General features: G+C 34.6%; 1 protein-coding gene across 2 annotated transcripts in view; it reads right to left on the reverse strand.

Annotated features, from left to right (window-relative positions):
- The window catches only part of TOP2B (DNA topoisomerase II beta), a 63,659-nt gene that overhangs the window by 41,554 nt on the left and 1,630 nt on the right, over window positions 1–20,475 (reverse strand). The window contains exons 2-4 of one of the 2 annotated variants that reach the window (XM_087430621.1): window positions 8,242–8,397; window positions 7,254–7,344; window positions 5,866–5,929 (exon numbers count right to left, since the gene is read on the reverse strand). In XM_087430621.1, the coding sequence (XP_087286747.1) occupies window positions 5,866–5,929; window positions 7,254–7,344; window positions 8,242–8,397 (311 nt within the window). Of the gene's footprint in view, window positions 1–5,865; window positions 5,930–7,253; window positions 7,345–8,241; window positions 8,413–20,475 lie in introns of both variants that reach the window. The other variant, XM_087430620.1, reaches the window with a different exon arrangement.

The raw sequence follows: 20,475 nt of genomic DNA on the forward strand, positions 1-20,475 counted from the left end.
TACATTAATTAATTTCCATAAAAATTAAAGTAATCCAGAATAAACCTGAGTGATTATAAGCAAAACGCCAGCCATTACCAATTGGAAGACACTCACTCATCTTTCATGAAAATACTTGCTGAGGACAGACTTTTCTATCCCCGAATCATAACTCAAATTAGGATTACTAAGATCTGCAAGTAATACTGCAAAATTTCTCAGGAAAAGAAACTCTTCTCAACCTCTCAGAAAATAGTAAAAACGATGAAGCTTTTACAAGAAGTCAGCTATAGATTCCATTTTCTTTTCACCTACATTAGCCATGATCGTCCCTCTACCAGTATACCACCTGTGAACTACAAGCTCCACAGAGGCAACAGCCATTGCCATTCTCATTTCCTACCTAACTGCTGCAGCAGTACAGACAAAAAAAGAACGAACAGCCTTAAATGTGTTCCTAAATGTCAGAAGGTTGTTAGTATTGTGGCAGTCATTGTCATAAAACTAATTTTAATGGCTTTTTAATATGTAGATATTACCTATTCTAGGGCACTTAGGCTTTTCTATCATAAAACCATCCATTTTAGCCCTGAATGTTATGGAGTGGAGGCTCCTATAGCTAACAGCAACTTGACATAGGCAGCAGTCCTGATGGAAAATTTTGCCTGCCCTATTGTTTTGAGTAATATATACTATGATGCCTTTACCCATTGAAGAGCCAATTTGCAAAGAAACACAGCTTAATAACACTGAGAATTGGCTTAAAAAGCTACCATTTGCCAATCTGATTCACAATTATTCTTAGACACACTGTTTCATTCACACATACATACCTTAAGCTCTCAAGAGTTATTAGAAGTAGTTATTACAACTTGAAAAATTATTACAAAAGCCAAAATGAAAATCGAAGATCCAGGGGGAAATTAATTAATTAAATCAAAAAAGTAAAAAAAAGACAAACTAAAAAATAACTTTTAACACATCATCTTCTTTCCCCAAATCAGCAACCAACTTTTCTTTCCCTCACTCTCCAACACAGGTTCAATTCTCTGAATCTCTTAGGCTCAAATTTTGATACCGTTTTTTATTCGTATCTATTGATCATTCTCTAGAGTCATTAGTCATCAAGACTTGTTAGTTTGTCCTATTAGATTCATTTCATATCAGTATCAGTCCTTTCTTCATTCCAAATGCCAGTATATGAGCCTAGATAGACTAATACCACTTTAAACATTGATTACTGCAACAGTATCCTTGCTAGCCACTCCCCTTAAATATATTCTGCATAACTATGATGGACTTACTACAGCTTTCATAACACTATTTTTTGCTCCAGAACACAGCAGTAGTTCCACATTTTCTATATAATCAAGCTTATATTCCTCTACTACATGTTCAAGGCCCATTACCCACATCCCTACTTATAGTCAAATTTAATTGCCACTATTCTGCAACATGCATCTTATTTTTCCTTCAGGTCAGTTTTATTACTTGTCAATGTTCATTCCCAATTCTTCCATTTCTTTGTTTATTGGTCTTTCCCTTGCCTATAATGTATTTTTCCTCTCTTTGTCCGGCCAAATTTTACCCTAACTTCGAGCATCAGTTTGACTTCACTTCTCCATTAAGCCTTTTACCCAGCCTATAGCAATGTTTTCCAACCCTCCTTCTATTGAGACTAGCCAAAAATCTAAATTATTTACTGGGGACCTCAGGAGACAATTAGCTTATCTCACTTGTGTGTAAACACTCTACAGAATACACAGCTGAATATTTAAGTATGTAACAGTCTCAAATTGCCTATTGTACTTTCACTTGTGTGTCCTATCTTCAGAGGTAAAAACAGTGGACCTTAGAAACAAGGGCCACTACTTTTTTAGACTTCCAAATAATTCCTAGCTTGGGCTTAAAACCTATAATTTATGAAGTATATATTTTCTAAAGAAACTTCATGGAGCTTAAAACTAATAGATAAGAATTCTGAAGGAAATAAAGAAAGGCAATGAATGGAAAATTACAGATCTTAAACATCTCAGAATGACATAAAAGTCAATATACTCTTGGGAAAACCTTTAAAAATGTTTTCATTCTATTTAGCATATATGGTACTATAATTAAGGTAGGCATTTTATAAATTCATTATCTTCATCACAGTTTCAAAAAAAAATAAGACTTGATATCTCCTACATTCAATAAGCCTATATGAGTATGAAATTTGAACTTTCTATCAAAGTCACTTTCCTATTACAAAATTTAAATCTTATATCACTTCCCAGATCTGGTCTTTATTTCTGTAATCTCGAAACAATGATTCAGAATCCTATAACTATTCTTTGCTCCATCAATAATCGTCACAGAAATATTAGGAAAAAGAATACTGTGTTTGAATAAGCTACAAATAAAGTTTCAAAATAATTAAAGCTAAAAAGAAACCTGGAAAATAATCTAAATATCCAATATTAATCAACTGGAAAGAGATTAAATAAATTATGATATATGGACATAATAAAATACCTAGGAATAGTTAAAAAGAATTAAGTAGATCTATCTAAGTTAATAAGACAGGCTGTCCACAATATGTCAAATAAAAACAGAAAAATATAAAATAGTATATATATTATAATCCCACTTTTTTTCAGGGGAAGATTCGCCCTAAGCTAATACCTATTGACAATCTTCCTCCTTTTTGCTTCCTTTTTTCCACCCCCAAAGCCCCAGTACATAGGTGTGTATAGTTGTAAGTTCTTTTGGTTCTTCTGTATGAGCCACCACCACAGCATAGCTACTGACAGACAAGCGGTGTGGTTCCGCGCCCAGGAACCAAACCCAGGCCACCGAAGTGGAGCGCACTGAACTGCTAGGCCATCAGGGCTAGCTCTATAATCCCACTTTTTAAAAAATAGAAATGTACATGTATATATATTTCAGTATGAGTGTGTATTATTTTTTGAAAGCTACAGTTTTAAGAGTTTCAACCCTAAATCAGCAAGAATACTTAAGCTAGAAGAATAGTTAGAACCCTGGTTAATGCACTTGCCATGTTTGTTTTTAATCAGATAGATGCCAGCAAATAAGTTGTTTCAATGCTAACCATAATGTTATATCATTTAATGGGTTTTAAGCTCCCCTGTAAGAAGTTGCTTCAAATTCTCTAATTTTCTAAAAAGCTGTCCAAATTCTGCATGGCAACCCTTGCTAATCTATTCCTATGCCTTTTAAAGATTTTATTTATTTATTTTTCCCCCCAAAGCCCCAGTAGATAGTTGTATGTCATAGCTGCACATCCTTCTAGCTGCTGTATGTGGGACGCGGCATCCGCATGGCCAGAGAAGCAGCACGTCGGTGCACGGCCGGGATCCGAACCCGGGCCGCCAGCAGCGGAGCGCGAGCACTTAACCGCTAAGCCACGGGGCCGGCCCTCCTATGCCTTTTACAAGCACGGCTGTTTACTTAAATCTTATCCCCACACCACAGAGTACTCTCGAAAAAGAAAGACTAAGAGCTAAGCTGTGCTGTTCATCCTCTAGTTAACCTATTAACTATCAAAACTTAACCTCGCCTTTACACGAAGAGTTCAAGTACACACATACACAAAGAAAAAGAAAAATCTGTTATACACAAAAATGTTAAAAAGAATGAAACTCGAAGGATATCAAAAATGGACAGTAGAGAAAACTGGGTCAATGGAATAAACAGCATAACAGCACTTTTTCCCACTTGAATTCTGCTTTTAAAATGACTTCTTAAATTAGAAATCTAACTTACACAAAAATTACATCTCAAATAAAATTCATTTAAAAAAATAACATTAATTTTGTAATGTATGTAGTAAAGAAAAAATAAGGAATGACTTTACGGGAGGAAATTCACAAAAGACAAAATGTTAGGGTTAAAATTCAGAAATAAAATACAAATAAATAATAAAACATAAGGATCAGCAACAACTCCCAAAATGCTTGTCTATTGCCAATTTTAAATATATATATTATATATACTTTAATTAAAAGCAAGAGAAAGATTCAATCATCTCTCATCAATGATTTGTGAACAAAAAAAAGTAAAATAGGAAAACAGAGGTGAAAAATATATTACCCTTTCCCCCTTGAAGTAATTGACTATGAATTTTTGTTTTATATTGAAATAAAAGAACTTTCTAGCAGGAGTAGTTAAAATAACGTAGAGATACATAAGAAAAAAGAAACTGATATGATTGTCACTAACAACCAAATAAATTTAGTTGTAATTCTGTCATTCTTATGCCCATACAAAAATGTTTGTTGATTGAAAAGAGAGTTAAAGAGCAATAAAGGCACCAGTTACATAGAATTACTCTTTGTCCAGAATCTGTAATAAACTTAAAGGTAAAGAACATCACCAAGAGCCATTATTCGATCTACAGCATTGTTTTATAGCACTCCTTAATCACTTTGTTATGACAGGATTCTGTGTAAGCTGTTTTTTAAGTCCATGTTGTCAGATTAATGTGACCAAAACAATTAGGATAAAAGAATCAAACAATTATAACCACGTTCATCAAAAATGTATTTAAGGAAAGCCCCTTCTTCCTTAATTTTCAATCAGAATCTTTCAATTCTGAATTTTAAAAAAGCTTAGAGATATCAAACATTCAACATTTGGGCCAGCGCCTGCGGCTAGGGGTTAAGTTCAGCGCATTCCACTTCAGTGGCCCGGATTCCGTTCCCGGGCATGGACCTACACCACTCGTCCATCAGTGGCCATGCTGTGGCAGCAGCTCACATACAAAAAGAGGAAGATTGGCAACAGATGTTGGCTCAGGGAGAATCTTCCTCAGCAAAAAATATTCAACATCTACTACTCCTTACTAACTCTCCTAAAACATAGTAAATGATATTGTTTTAACTGACAATTTCCTAAATATGGAAGAAAAGGAATCTTGACAGTTAAAATTTCATTAAAACTATCTTAAACTTCTATATAAGCTATAACTTATAAGTGTCCTGTGCACCTTACCATATACGTTCTCAAGTATGTATTTATTATAGAAAGGATCCAAATGAAAAATAAATAAATAAGAAAAGAAAGAAAAAGAAAAATCAAGAACTTCAACAGCATAGTTATGTGGTAATGTTTTCATATAAGATACAGTTAACTTCATGGTGCAACCAAATATAAATTATATTTTTATTATATCATTAATCTCAACCATGCCATTTGAAAGTAGATTATTGACAGTATGGCTATAACTGAACTTTTAAATTTTCATGTTAGAGAAAAATCTTAAAATCATGCTAAATTACTAATTAGATTACAAAGGATAAATGTTTCACAAAAGACATGCTGGTGAAAACAGGATAAACGTAACAACTATATTTCTACCTTAAAACTGTATTTTCACTCCCTTTCAGTCCTCCAAAAAACTCACTGTAGTGAGATCTCATTAACTGAACACCTGGTATATATTCTATAATACCAGCAATTCCTAATTTACAAGTGATGTTATAAATAATGGAAAAGCCAAATGCTGACCATGAAAAGTAAATTTAACCCATAATGTAACTGGAATAGCACTATCAATAGCCCCTTTGAGTCCCAAAGCAAAGGTAAGAAAGAAAAGATCGAGTGATAACTCAAGCAGCTGAAACAGCATCCAGAGCATCAAAGGAAGAGAAAAATGGTCTCCAAGGGCTCCCATAAGGAAGTATTTTGGGGAAAAAGATTATGAATGACAGAGGAAACTAGAAGAGTACAGTATTCTGGCTAAAAGAAGCAAAAATAACAAGGTCTCAAGCAACAGGGAAACTAAGGAGTACTAACTGTATATATTATTCATTTGAGGAATATTCATAAGTTGGGAACTATCTTAATAAAACTTAGAATAAAAAATTAAACTTGAAATATACTTACGGATCAATAGAAACTTTAATACAGGTCATGTTCTTATCCCTCTGTTTATTATCAGCTGCATTAACTACAAAATTAATTTCAATGAGTAATAAAATATATAAAGTTATAACAATAAACAAATACATGGACACAACTGCATGTGCAACACTACTTAATATAAACATTTACATACGACAATAGTTAATGAAAATAATTACTGCTAACTTCTAATACAGAACCTTATTTTCCAAATAATATTCTTAAATTTTATATCACACCAAATTACTTTTATGTCTTCTACCACAAAACAAGAGCGGGGGATGATTCTGTGATATATAAAAACAAATAAATAAAGACAAACATCTGTAATTTACAACCCCCTAATCCAGGTCTAAAAGTAAAAAATTTGGTTTAATTATATTTTGGTAAGAATAATTTCTCTTGATCTCCTTCATAAACTAGTGATTTTATAGACAGATTGAGTTGCAACCAGTTATTTTTTAATTAGAAAGGCAAAGTCTTTAGAATCCTTAGAAATCAAAATTCTAAATCCTATGCACTATAAGTGATAATAATATATTTGCATACATTAATCACTACTTCACTAAAATTTGAACACAAGCTAGCTGTCAAACTGAACTTCAACCATAGAAGGACTATGTTCCTGTGTAACCTAAAAGTAAAACCGGGTGGACAACTGGGAGGCAAGAGTGAAAGTAACCAGTTTTACTCTCCTATCATTTTCCCAAAGACCAACCAGAAGAAGCTCAGAGAGACCCACACAACCCTACTGTCTAGGAAACCTTAAGTGGCACTGATGACGTGGCAGAGCACAGAGTTTATAGAAAGTCCTTGGCTTAAAAACATTTCCAAAGTGTAAGCATTCCCTAGGAGTCAATTAGGGATCCACACTTCACTGTGATTTAATTAATCGTGTGATTTGGAAAGGACAGAGATCATTTAGAACAATGGTTGTTAAACTTGACTGCCCAATAGAAATACCTGGTTTGTTGGTGAAAACAACGATTTTACCTGTCTCACCTCAAACTCCATAAATCTGCAAGGATCAGACCCTGTAATCTCTATTTTTAACATGCCCTCTCCCCCAGGTGACTAGGATGCTAGCAACCTCAGATGACAGCACATACAGGACTACAGACCAGCTTTGGGATTATTGATCAAATACAACACATTCATTTTACAGATGAACAAACTGAAATACAAAAATAGGATATGCAGATATGAAAATATTACAGCGATATATAAATTTTCTGAAGAACATTTATATTCAGTATAAAAGCCAGAGATATGCCTTTAAAATTTATACTGTAAGTCTGGCTTTACATATATAAGGACATTATAATGACATCAATAGAAACAGATGCATTAAATCTTAAGCAAGTACTCACCCAAAATTTCATCAAAGATCTTGTATAAACCTGGCACAAAGGTAACCTCTCTGCAATTCATTCCTACATCTTCATCATACACCCACATTAGCTGCATTGAGAGAAAAATTCAAAAGGACTTATGAAGGAAAAAAGTGTTTAGCATCAGTTTTACATAGTATAAACCCACATCTGTCATTTACTCTGTAAATACTTAGACCTTCAGTGTAGAAAAACATATACTGCTTCAGTGGTAATCAACCTCTCTGCATTCACATTCAGTTTAAATAGACTAAAATTGAGAAATTGTTCATTTTGTATCAAATGTGTATTCTTATTCATACATAAAATCAGCTTTAATATAAGGCAATAATAATTGTTAAAAACAGTATTTAAATAGAAAAAACCCAAAAATATCTTATATTTGCTTTATACCTTTACTTCATGCTTTATATTTTTCTATAGTATAAGGAGCACAGAGTAAATAATACAAACCTAGCATGACTTTGGAGTCAAAGAGACCTAGCTTTGAATCACAGCTCTTACTAAGTTGAGAGATCTGAGCAAGTTATTTAAATTTACTTAAACTTCAGTTTCCTCATCAATAAAACGGAGATAACACTACCTACTTCCCGAAATTGTTAGAATCAAACAAGATAATATGTGTAAGCCAAGTCCACGGTAAGCATTAAACAACAGTCATTAGTGTGTATGTATAAATTCTAGAATTTAAAGTAAAATACGCATGAACTTAAGGACTTTAAAAAAGTTCATAGCATCATTTTATTCTATACTTCTTACCTCTGATAGTTTTTATCTCCTAGCTTTTTTTAATCTCTAGTAGGAAATAAAGATATTTCTACCTCTCTTAGATCCCTCTCCCTACTTTGCTGATGACGACAGAGACATGAAATTATGTACTTACAAAGCATATAATCACAAAAATTCTATTAAAAAGTAGATATAGATAAACACCTCCTAATTTCAATAAAATTTAAAAAATAATTACCTGTGTCAATGGCTCCACTGACCCAATGTATGTATCAGGACGAAGGAGAATATGTTCAAGTTGTGTCTTTTTCTGATATACTCTCTCAACAGACAACTTCTTTGAAGGATCGTTTTTGTTTGCAGTTTCTAACTCTTCTTTTCTTGCAGCATTGTTCTGATCAAAAAGAGTCTAAAATTAACCAAAAAATCAAATTTAAATAACCTACCAAGGGGTAAACTAAAATGTATATGGATACATGACATAGATTTTCTTTTTAACAACAAAATTATCTTTCAGGCTCACTGATTTTTAAGTCCTAAAGAGAACCGAGGTCTATTTATTGACAGTCTACGTTTTTTTATAATACAGTGTGAAACTGCAGTTTTGACTAAGCCCAAAAGTAAGTAAGTATACATAGTCACCAAAATAGCTAGAACAGCCTACATCTATTCAATCCAGAAATATAAACATTTTCCCATTCTGTAAGATATCAAGTTAATTTTTGTAGTCCTCAAAACTTTCCAAGAAATGTGAGTTCTGTTCAGGTTATATATTCACAATAACTGAACCTGGCTGGCTACAGGGGTCCCAAAAGCTTCCAGATGTAAGTTCCCTGCCATTAAGCTACTGAAGATTATAGTAAAAAGTGGGCAAAAGTAACCCACATAAAATAGTAACCCATGTAGTTAGTATAAACTGATATAGCTGAAAACACTAAGCATGGTTTATGACATCTCAAAATTTACACTTCTGTAGATCATGCCAATAATTCCTTACACAGCAGTACTAGCTGCCCCATTACTAAGGCACCATATGATTCCAGTTTCTCTGCCAGTTCCAAGGAGGCAGAAGTTGGTGATCCTAATTCTAACCATTCCTACAGCATATAAGAATCCCAAACTCAAATTCTCAAGGTCTGGAGATTTCCCTGTCTTCTTCTTCTTTTTCAATTTTTAATTTTTTGCTGAGGAAGATTCACCGTGAGCTAACATCCGTTTCTGATCTTCCTCTTTTTTTTTTTTTTTTTTGCTTGAGGAAGATTAGATCTGAGCTAACATCTGTGCCAATTCTCCTCCCCTTTATATGTGGGATGCCTCCACAGCATGGCTGACAAGTGGTGTAGGTCTGTGCCTGGGATCTGAACCCGCAAACCCAGGCTGCCAAAGCACAGCGCACGAAACTTGAACCACTTGGCCACAGGGTCAGCCCCTTCCCTGTCTTCTTAATAGCAGCAGAGAAAAAACCTTTCTCCTGGAATTCCCTAATGCTAACAAATAAGACATCCTACTAAAAGAAAGGTATTATGATAGCCCGTTTTTTCAGAGTCAAAAAATAACTCAGATATAAGACACAATGAAAACCAAGGTATCTTCACAGGTCTTTGAAATTTAGTAGCAATGAACAATCAGAAGACAAACGATGGAAGAGAGAGAGAGAGATTTTGTGCATTTGAACAAGCAGTATACCACTTCAATTCAGGTCTTAGACAGCCATACCACCATCTTTAAAGTTACTATTTTAAAAAATATGTCGGGGCTGGCCCCATGGCATAGCAGTTAAGTGCGCGCGCTGCACTGCTGGCGGCCCAGGTTCGGCTCCGGGGCGTGCACCGACGCATTGCTTGTCAGGCCATGCTGTGACGGCGTCCCACATAAAGTGGAGGAAGATGGGCATGGATGTTACCCCACGGCCAGTCTTCCTCAGCAAAAAGAGGAGGATTGGCACAGATGTTAGCTCAGGGCTGATCTTCCTCACAAAAAAAAAAAAAAAAATTAAAAAATATGTCATCACATATTCTTTAAATGTATGTTTAAAAACCAAAATACATAACCTCTGAGTAGTCTAAACCAGAACAAGAATTGTAACATACAAACCCTATGGAAATTCAAACGTTAATTATAATCCTCCAATATCATCAATTTTCCATGAAATTAAAAAAATTTCAAAATAATAGCATTACAAATAACCTATTTTCTAGATTTTAAACTACCCTCTTATACATTCTTTCATTTATAAGGTTATCCATTAACACTGCTCGGAGTCAATTAATAATAGCTTTGGACAAAAGAAAATAAATCTGTTTCATGAAGTCCTCATATTCTATTTCTGTCGAGAGTTAGATGATGAACTAGCTGGCTAGAATTATGAACCGTATTTTAAAAATACAAGATGGTCTCCAAATTTCTAATTATGTTCCTTGCTTTTCATGATGAGATTATTGATTAATTTACAGAAACAAATCTAACAATAAAATATAACTGATTTTTTAAAATGAGTCCTCAGAATAGTTAGAAGAAAGTTTGTAATGACTAACATCACACCCTTTAAGAAAGTGCTTAGAGATGATAAATGCTATGGAATCAAAGGCGGTAACTTCTTACCATTACCTTAGAACTGTTTGCAATTATTGGCATGAAGTCCCGGAACATATAATAACCATGCAAATAAAGGCTTTCCTAACCCAGGCTACTCCTCCAAAACAAACTCCCTCACAAAGAAAACATTTTTAAGATTAGACTCAACCAGAGACTCATGTCTACATAATTTGGGCTTCCACATTTGGCCCTGATGAGTTACACTGAACTAAAGTGCACACCGGTATTAAAAAAACAGGGGTAAAGCCCTACCTCACTCCTTTTTCAAGAATTTACAACTTTTTCCACATCCCCTTACTACCAATTGCCACCTCTTCCTCTGAAATGGATATAGGAGAATAAGGAATGTTTGGCTTGCATCTACCACATCCCTATCAAGTTCAAAAACTTGTCATTCTTGCTAGGATAACGTCTCAAAAATCAGAGAACACGTGAAACGTAGTTGGCTTTATCAGATTCCTATTTGTAATTTTCTCTAGGAATAATATACAAATATTAGAAAATAAGCATGACTTAAAACATTCTATGCCAAAATATTTTTTCCTAAATATCATATGACAGGTGTTGAGGAAAGAAAAAGAGGTACCATTCTATTCAAAGTAATGAAAAGCATTAAGGAATACATATTATTTACAGACTATCATAATATAACAGATGTTTTGAGGTCATTTGCAGATATTTCAAATCAACCCTCAATTATGATATTAAATAATTGCTAAAACTTCATATAAAACTTTAAATCTGGATATTTCATTGAGTAAATATTTTTAGTTACCATACCAAAAAATATCTGTGTTAATAATAAACTTCTATTGCTATAACTTTTATATAAAAATTATATATAATCAAGTATTTTTAAATTAGCTTATTAAAGCTATACTGTTTAGTGAACAAAATTACAAGAGTACATATATAAAAAATATGAACCCACTTTCATTATAAAAAATTATACACAATATATACATGCATAGGAAAAAAACATGAAATATACTCAACAGAATATCAATAAAAATTATCTGTGAGAGACAGAAATGTAGGTCATTTTCATTTTCTTTTCTGATACACATTTTCTAATTTTCTATAATGAAAATATATAGAAGCATTTTAAAAGCTTATTAACTCATGTATGTGAAAACATAATTAAACTAGAATAAAACTGAAGGTTTATTTTTTCTAGAGGCACTGTTTATACTTACTTATTAATTCTGTAGCCCCAACTTTCTCACTAAAATCCAGGCAAAAAGGTAAGTGAAACCAAAATAAACAAGACTGGCAGCCTTGGCATAGTAGAAAGCAGAAATTAACACTGCAGTCAGATTTGTCTTTTACTTCTCCATTCTCAACAAATGGGAGTTTGCACTGCTCACTGGCTCACTAGCAACAAACAGAGGAGGGTCTCTACTGAGAGGTTCATAAGGCTTTCTGACAGAAACCTGGAATAAGGGTCTCTTTCAGCTCTTGTTTATTAGCAGAAAGTTGCCCCCTGAATAATGTCTAGGCCACCAAAAGTCAAAATCTGGGGGTAAGGGGAGAGAGGGAAACATCCCTCCCACCCCCCATTCAATGGGATGGTCCCATCCCTTGAACAGGTATAAATACAAACACTCTCGGACTGAGAACGAAGAAGTTAAATGAGAAAAATCTGTTGATCACCTTCCCTCCAGCTATTACCACTATCTCTATCTCCAAAAAAAGAAAAAGAAAAATGGTCACCCTGAGTGGCTCTTCAGTTTTAACAATATTGCTGATATTATTCAGAAAAGAGACCAAGAAATTAGTTTGAACAAAAACACACCAGCAAACTCATATCTACACATTTATAAAAGCACTCTCAATCTCACAGACGATAAAGGAGAGTGACATATATTTGACATCTGTAGGCTAAGAGAATTATGCTTATTTTAAACATTGAGAAGAAAGTGTCTTGTAATTAAAAATAATAATTTAACCTTTTTTTATTCTTATATGTTCTTAGTAATGTCTTGTACTATAGTAATAGCACTAAGTATTTCACATTGAATAAAAATTAACCATATGTCTTTAAAAATAATCAATTACCAAAAGCATTCTGAAAAAAAATTTCATTAAAGTTTGATAAAATAGAAAATTTATGATTTAAGTTTATTTGTAATTTATTTTACTGTCTTAATTTATGTGGATAAATTATCACAGTATTTATAGTAATAAATAATTCCAGCACCCAATTACACTAGAACCTAAGAAATCAGAGCAACATTTTCATTTCCACATAAAACTAAAGACAATGAAAATGTAAAATAACCTCATATTAAGATAAATATCCTCCACATATCTAAAAAAGGTGTTTTAATTCTATTCCTTGTGATTTACACATTTACAATACGATGATGCCATAAGTGACTTTTTCTAAAGTTCAAAAGCCTGCTGCCAAATTAAACAATGCATTATTGGGGATTTTTAAATTATAACAAAAACATCCAAATAATATATAAAATCTACTTTAACGTATTAATCTATTTTATAGCACTTTTGCAATACTGCTAACTCCTAATAAAAGAATATAGGTTTAAAACTTATCCAAGACTCAACCTTTATCAAGAATACTTCTCAACCACCAGAAGAGAAAAACATTCCAATAAAAGAAATCCCTTATTTCAGAATGAGTATGTACCAAGATCATTCTGTAAAAAGAAAGATTCTTCCATGCACAGAGTTGTCACCTGAGATATAGCAATTTGTGGCAATCACCCAGAGTTTCTGTTTTTCTGTGGGAGAATGAATTGCTGCCAAAGAGGGAAAAGGAGATGTTTTGCCAGTTGGTGCTAAAAAGGAACTGAGCCACTCATTCACATAATCAGCACAGAAATCTCACCATCACCAAGCCAACAAGAGCAGGACTAGCAAAAGCTTAGCAACAAATCTCTTCTATCTTCTATAAACGACTCTCTCAGACTTCACATTACCCTTTCGTAACATCTCCTCCCTTCTTTTCTCCCTCAAGGCTGCCATGCTTTAATGTTCATTTTAGCCATATTTCACCTATATAACAGTGGAGAGGGCCATGTTATCTATCCACCATTAATGAAAAGAAAAACCAACAATTTGTCTTTCATCTATGCTCCTCCAGAAATGCCCTCCAAAACCAAGGGACAAGGAGGGAAGTGGAAGATGAGGAAACTTACAATCATAAGGAATGCTTACAGGTCCACTGTGAAAATAAAAAATACACATTCTCTGAAAGACATCCAAATCAGAAAGGAAGAAGTAAAATTGTCACTATTTGCAAATGACATGATATTATATATAGAAAATCCTATACACTCCACCAAAAAACTATTAGAATAAATGAATTCAGTAAAGTTGCAGGATACAAAAATCAATATACAAAAATTTGTTGTATTTCTGTACACTAATAACGAACTATCAGAAAGAAAGAAAATAATCCCATTTACAATTGCATCAAAAATAATACAATATGTAGGAATAAATTTAACCAAGGAGGTGAAAGACCTGTACACTGAAAAGTATAAAACACTGATGAAAGAAACTGAAGAAGACACAAATAAATGGAAAGATATTCCGTGCTCACGGAATGGAAGAATTAATATTGTTAAAGTGTCCATACTATCCAAAGCAATCTACATATTCAGTGCAATCCCTATCAAAATTCCAAAGGCATTTTTCACAGAAATAGAACAAACAATCCTAAAATTTGTATGGAACCACAAAAGACCCCCAAAAGCCCAGGCAGGGGCCGGCCCGGTGGCGCAGGCAGTTAAGTGCGCGCGCTCCGCTGCGGCGGCCCGGGGTTCGCCGGTTCGGATCCTGGGCGCACACCGACGCACTGCTTGGCAAGCCATGCTGTGGCGGCGTCCCATATAAAGTGGAGGAAGATGGGCACAGATGTTAGCCCAGGGCCGTCTTCCTCAGCAAAAAAAGAGGAGGATTGGCGGATGTTAGCACAGGGCTGATCTCCTCACAAAAAAAAAAAAAAAAAAAAGCCCAGGCAATCACAAGAAAGAAGAACAAAGCTGGAAGCATCATGCTCCCCAATTTCAAACCATATTACAAAGCTATAGTAATCAGAACAGTATAGTATTGGCATAAAAACAGACACATAGATCAATGGGACAGAACAGAGTCCAGAAATAAACCCATGCATATATGGTCAATTAATTTACAACAAAGGAGCCAAGAATATAAAATGGGGAAAGGATGGTTTCTTTAATAAATGGTGTTGAGAAAACTGGAGATCCACATGCAAAACAATGAAATTGGACCCCTATCTTACACCATACACAAAAACTAACTCAAAATGAGTTAAAGGCTTGAATGTAAGACCTGAAACCATAAAACTCCTAGAAAACATAGGTGGTAAGCTCCTTGACATTGGTCTTAGTGATGATTTTTTGGATCTGACACCAAAAGCAAAGGAAACAAAAGCAAAAATAAACAAGTGGCACTACACCAAATGAAAAGCTTTTGCAACTAAAAAGGAAACCATCAACAAAATGAAAAGACAACCTACAGAATGGCAGAAAATATCTGCAAATCATATTTAATAAGGGGTTAATATCCAAAATATATAAAGAACTCATACAACTCAACAGCAAAAACACAATCTGATTAAAAAATGGGCAGAGGATCTGAATAGACATTTTTCCAAAGAACACATGCAGATGGCCAACAGGCACGTGAAAAGGTAACACCACTAATTATCAAGGAAATGCAAATCAAAAACACAATGAGATATTACCTCACACCTGTTAGAATGACTTATCAAAAAGACAAGAAGTAAGTGTTGATGAAGATGTGGAGACAAGGGAACCCTTGGGCACTGTTGGTGGGAATGTAAATTGGTGCAGGCACTATGGAAAACAGTATGGAAGTTCCTCAAAAAATTAAAAATAGAACTACCATATGATCCAGCAATTCAACTTCTGGGTACTTATCCAAAGAAAATGAAGACACTAACTTGAAAAGATAATACGCACCCCCATGTTCACTGAAGCATTATTTACAATAGCCAAAATATGGAAGCAACCTAAGTGTCCATTGATGGATGAATGGATAAAGAAAATGTGGTATATATACAATGAAATATTATTCAGCCATAAAAAAGAAGGAAATCTTGCCATTTGCAACAACATGGATGGACCCTGAGGGCATTATGCTAAGTGAAATCAGTCAGAGAGAAAGACAAATACTGTATGATCTCACTCATATGCAGAACAAAAAACAAAAAAACAAACTCATGGGTTAGAGAACAAACTGGTGGTTGCCAGAGGTGGGGGGCAGGGGCAAAACAGGTGAAGGCAGTCAAAAGGTACAAACTTCTGGTTATAAAATAAGTAAGCCCTGGGGATGTAATGTACAGCATGGTGACTATAGTTAATAATAATGTATTGTATATTTGAAAGTTGCTAAGAGAATAGATCTTAAAAGTTCTCATCAGAAGAAAAATAAAATTGTAACTATAAGTGTGGTGATGGATGTTAACTAGACTTATTGTGGTGATCACTTTGCAATATAAAAAAAAATACACTTTCTCTGAGACAAAAGAAATGAAAACACTTATCAGTGGATTAAAAAAAAAAACAGGAAGATGTGTCTGTGTGTGTACCCATCTGAGAGCTTACTATGTGCCAAGCATTGTGGGAATTATATGGATAATCTCAATCAATCCTTATAAGAGCTCCATGAAGTTGGCACCATTATTATGATTTCCCTTTTACGGATGAGGAAACTGAGGTCCGGAGAAGTTAAGTTTTCTCTCAAAGCTAACAAGCTAACAAACCTAGTACTTGAAGAAGCTGAGAGATGAAACCAGGTGATCTGATTTCATAGCCCCACACTCATACAGAGCATTATGCGAGACAAAATACATATATCCTAAAAAGGAAATGTATTCCCTAGCTTTTTGTGCGCAAGTAAAAGCATGGTTAGTAGAAAGAGATATAGGTATATCCTAGAAGGCTTTTTTATCCTCTCACATCAGGGTATAAAAGACAAGTTGTTGGGGGCCTGCCAGGTGGCGCAAGCGGTTAAGTGCGCACGCTCCGGGGTTCGCAGGTTTGGAACCCGGGCGCGCACCGACATACCACTTGTCAAGCCATACTGTGGCGGTGTCCCATATAAAGTGGAGGAAGATGGGCATGGATGTTAGCCCAGGGCCAGTCTTCCTCAGCAAGAAGAGGAGGATTGCCAGATGTTAGCACAGGGCCGATCTTCCTGACACACACACACAAAAGAAAAGACAAGCTGTTTTGTTTTTTAATGTTTTTAAAGTGGGGGGCTGTGTAAATGATGGTTAAGAACATAAGCCTGGGGGCTGGTCCGGTGGTGGTGGTGTAGCGGTTGTGTTCTCAAGTTCCGCTGCGGCCGGGGGTTCACTGGTTTGGATCATGGGCAGGGACCTGCTCACTGCTTGTCAGGCCATGCTGAGGTGGAGTCCCACAAAGAAGAACTAGAAGGACCTACAACTAGGATATACGACTATGTACTAGGGGCTTTGGGGAGAAACAAAGAAAAAGAGGAAGATTGGCAACAGATGTTAGCTCAGAGCCAATCCTCCTCAAAAAAAAATAAATAAATAAGCCTGGTTTAAATCCCACCTTTGCCTTAGCCATGTGCCTAACAGTTTGTTACCTAATCTCTAAGCCCGTTTCCTCCTCTACAAATGAGAGTAATTATACCAATCTCACCTTTTCTTTAAAATGCGGTCCTATTTGTATTAAGATTTTTAAAAATATAAAAGAGGCTTATTTTTTAAAAATGTACTTAGTAAAATGCAACTGCTGCCATCACCTAAGTATCTAACATGTGAAACTACAGGTGAACACTCACTTCTATTTAGAAAAGTTAGCACAGTTTATAAAAATCGTTTCTAAATACTGCTACTATGTTACTTGAGAATGTATCTAAATAACATTGCTCTCTGACCACTTGTCCTAATAAGGGTAGAAGACTTTTCAGGAAGTTAGTATGTCAATTATCCAATTTGTTAACAATAACTGAGATTGGATTACATATCCACCTCTTTGCTAAACATTATAAAGGATACAAACAAGTAAAATACATGGTCTCTGACTTCAGGAGTTTATAATCTAATTGTTAAAACAAAAAGATCACGCGTGAACGTTACATAAAAGAGAAAGACATCTATGTTTTATGATCCATAAGAGTAACAGAAAAAGATGAGTATAAACTGGAGGATAAAAGTTTACTTAAATTATGAGCTAGCTTTGAAGAGTAATTAAGATTTAGATTGGTAAGAAGAAGAGAAAGAGGCATTCCTGATGGAAAGAAAGCATGCAAAGGCAAAGCAACAAAAACAAACATGATGTGCAGGGGACAGTAAAGAGAGAAATCTAACTATGAGGACCATACAAAATAAATTTCAATTGGGAGGGCACATAGTTTATGAAAGAATTGGCTTTCTGGTTGAGGAGTTTAGACTTGCAATAATGAGCCACTAACGTAAGGTTCTTAATACAAATCTTAACACAAATATTTATATATATAGTCATGTTTCCTGAATTAGAAATATTCAGTCAAAAAAAAAGTATGTTTATATTTCACTGAAGTTTACTTTAAAAAGAACTGCAATATTAATTGCGGCTTCGTATTTCTTTAAAAGAGACATTTTAGAGATAAATACTGAAATATTTACAGATGAAGTGATATAATTATAGGATTTGCTTTGCTTCAAAATAATGAGAAGGTGGATGGCCTTGAGTTGATAATTGTTTAAGTCTGATGATAAATACAGGGAGGCTCCTTACCTATTCTGGCCACCACTTTTTTATATGCTTAATATTTTCCATTACAATATTTTTAATCTATCAAATTAGAGTATTACTGGGGAAAAAGATCAATATTCACATAGTGATTAATTGATTCTAACATTTTCCACAAATTTTTTATCATGGCTTAAACATGAAAAATGACTGACTGAATTAAATAGACTATTAGGGTCTACTAATCAAAGCTTTACAAACTGAAAGTTAATTCAAAAAACTCTGCTTGCTTCAGAGAAGCCTTCATAGCTGTCATCAATTTTAACTCAAAATAGTGTTACCTCATTTATATTTTTCACTTTTTTAAATTTTAAAAAATATGGTTAAGATACTGCAAATCCAATACAAACCAAGTACACTATTAAAAGGACAAGTTACGGGCCGGCCCGGTAGTGTAGTGGTTAAGTTCAGGCGCTCCGCTTTGGCAGCCTGGGGTTCACCAGTTTGGATCCCGGGTGCGGACCTACGCACCGCTTATCAAGCTATGCTGTGGCAGGCGTCCCACATATAAAGTAGAGGAAGATGGGCACCGATATTAGCCCAGGGCCAATCTTCCTCACCAAAAGGAAAAAAAAAAAAGAAAATGTCAATCTTAAATCACCCTGCTTTGTGGTTCCAGATATTGAAATGTAAACTTTCCTGCAGGGACAATGTTAACACCACATGTTGGCATGCATCCCAACAGAAGTTAATACCAGCAACACGTGGCATTATCCACCACCTCCCCCAACCCCCAAAAGAAGAATGGTATCAGGGACTCATTCCATTTTTATTTCTTCCTGTTACCCACAACCAGGTGGCAACATAACACCAGTTTCAGTTAAAGCCAAGTTACCCCTCTTCAGAAATAGATGACCACTTCAACACACCCCTGAACCCTTGCAAAGGAATAATTTGCTTTCACCCTGGCTTAAAGATATTTTACGTAAAAGCAACTTTATTTTTCTGAGTGCGCATTTCTTGAACTTCACCAATAAAAAACATTCATTGTCTCATTTAATTCTCAATGCAACCTTATTTTACAGATGAGAAAACAGGCTTAGAAACGTTAGGTCCCTTGTGCAAAGTGCCACTGACTATGTGTTGGAGACAGGATCTGAATCTACATCAATCTGACATCAAAGTCTATGCTCATAACCACCTGACTATATTGCCTCCCATAAAATTAAATTAGTCTACAATCAATGATGTATATTATGGACATAAAGATGCTCATATAACGTGACAAATTTAAAGCAAGCATCAAATCTTAAAGTGGACTTATGGGGTGATTATCTTTTTAATAAACGTGTAATTCAACATGAGAATATAATCTATAAATAAAAGATTAAGTGATCTTTACTTCTCCTTATTTTACTATATTTCCCATACTAGTTTTATAATGAAAAATAATCTTTAATCAGTCAATTTTAGTTTTAAATAAGTTTTTCTGATATTGAATGAGACCCTGTAAGTTTCATGAAATTTCTTATGCAAATGCAAGGAAAGTTTCCTATTGAGCTTGAAAGAAAAGGTGGTCATTTAATTATCTACAAAGTTAAGTAACAGTAAATTAAAATATTGCTATCAAATGTTAAAGCCAACCAATTCGATCTTGGAGCAAAATGTTTACCATTACAGAATCAGAGGTCCGCAGAGAAAACACTGATCAGGCCTCAACACTTCCAAATACTGAATGAGAACCATCTGGCTAACTAACTCCATTTTCAGAAGTTATTTGATTTTAGTAACAGGGGTAAGTAAGAGCCATCAATTTTTAAAAAATCATTCTTTTGCATTTATGCATTTCCCTCTCTCCCCAGAATGTCCACATGGACCACGACCTTATCATCTGACATTTTCTCTCTCCTGGCTCTAGTCTGTTCATACTACCTTATTGGAGTAACATACAAAATTCTGATTCAACAATAAGAGCCTGGGAAGTTATTTTGCAAAGCACCTTGGCACACAAAAATAAATGGTTAAAATGTTTTGCTGCTGTCAGTAACGTGCTTTTTACAAGGACTATTTGTCAATACAGCAGAACTACCCAAGCAAAGAGAAAATGAAGAATTAAGGGGGAAAAAATGCAAATATGAAAGTTTCCTTGGGTGTTTTGA

This window comes from Ceratotherium simum, chromosome 5 (assembly GCF_057802395.1).
Source record: "Ceratotherium simum simum isolate JZ-2026a chromosome 5, ASM5780239v1, whole genome shotgun sequence".
Classification (NCBI taxonomy): Eukaryota; Metazoa; Chordata; class Mammalia; order Perissodactyla; family Rhinocerotidae; genus Ceratotherium; species Ceratotherium simum.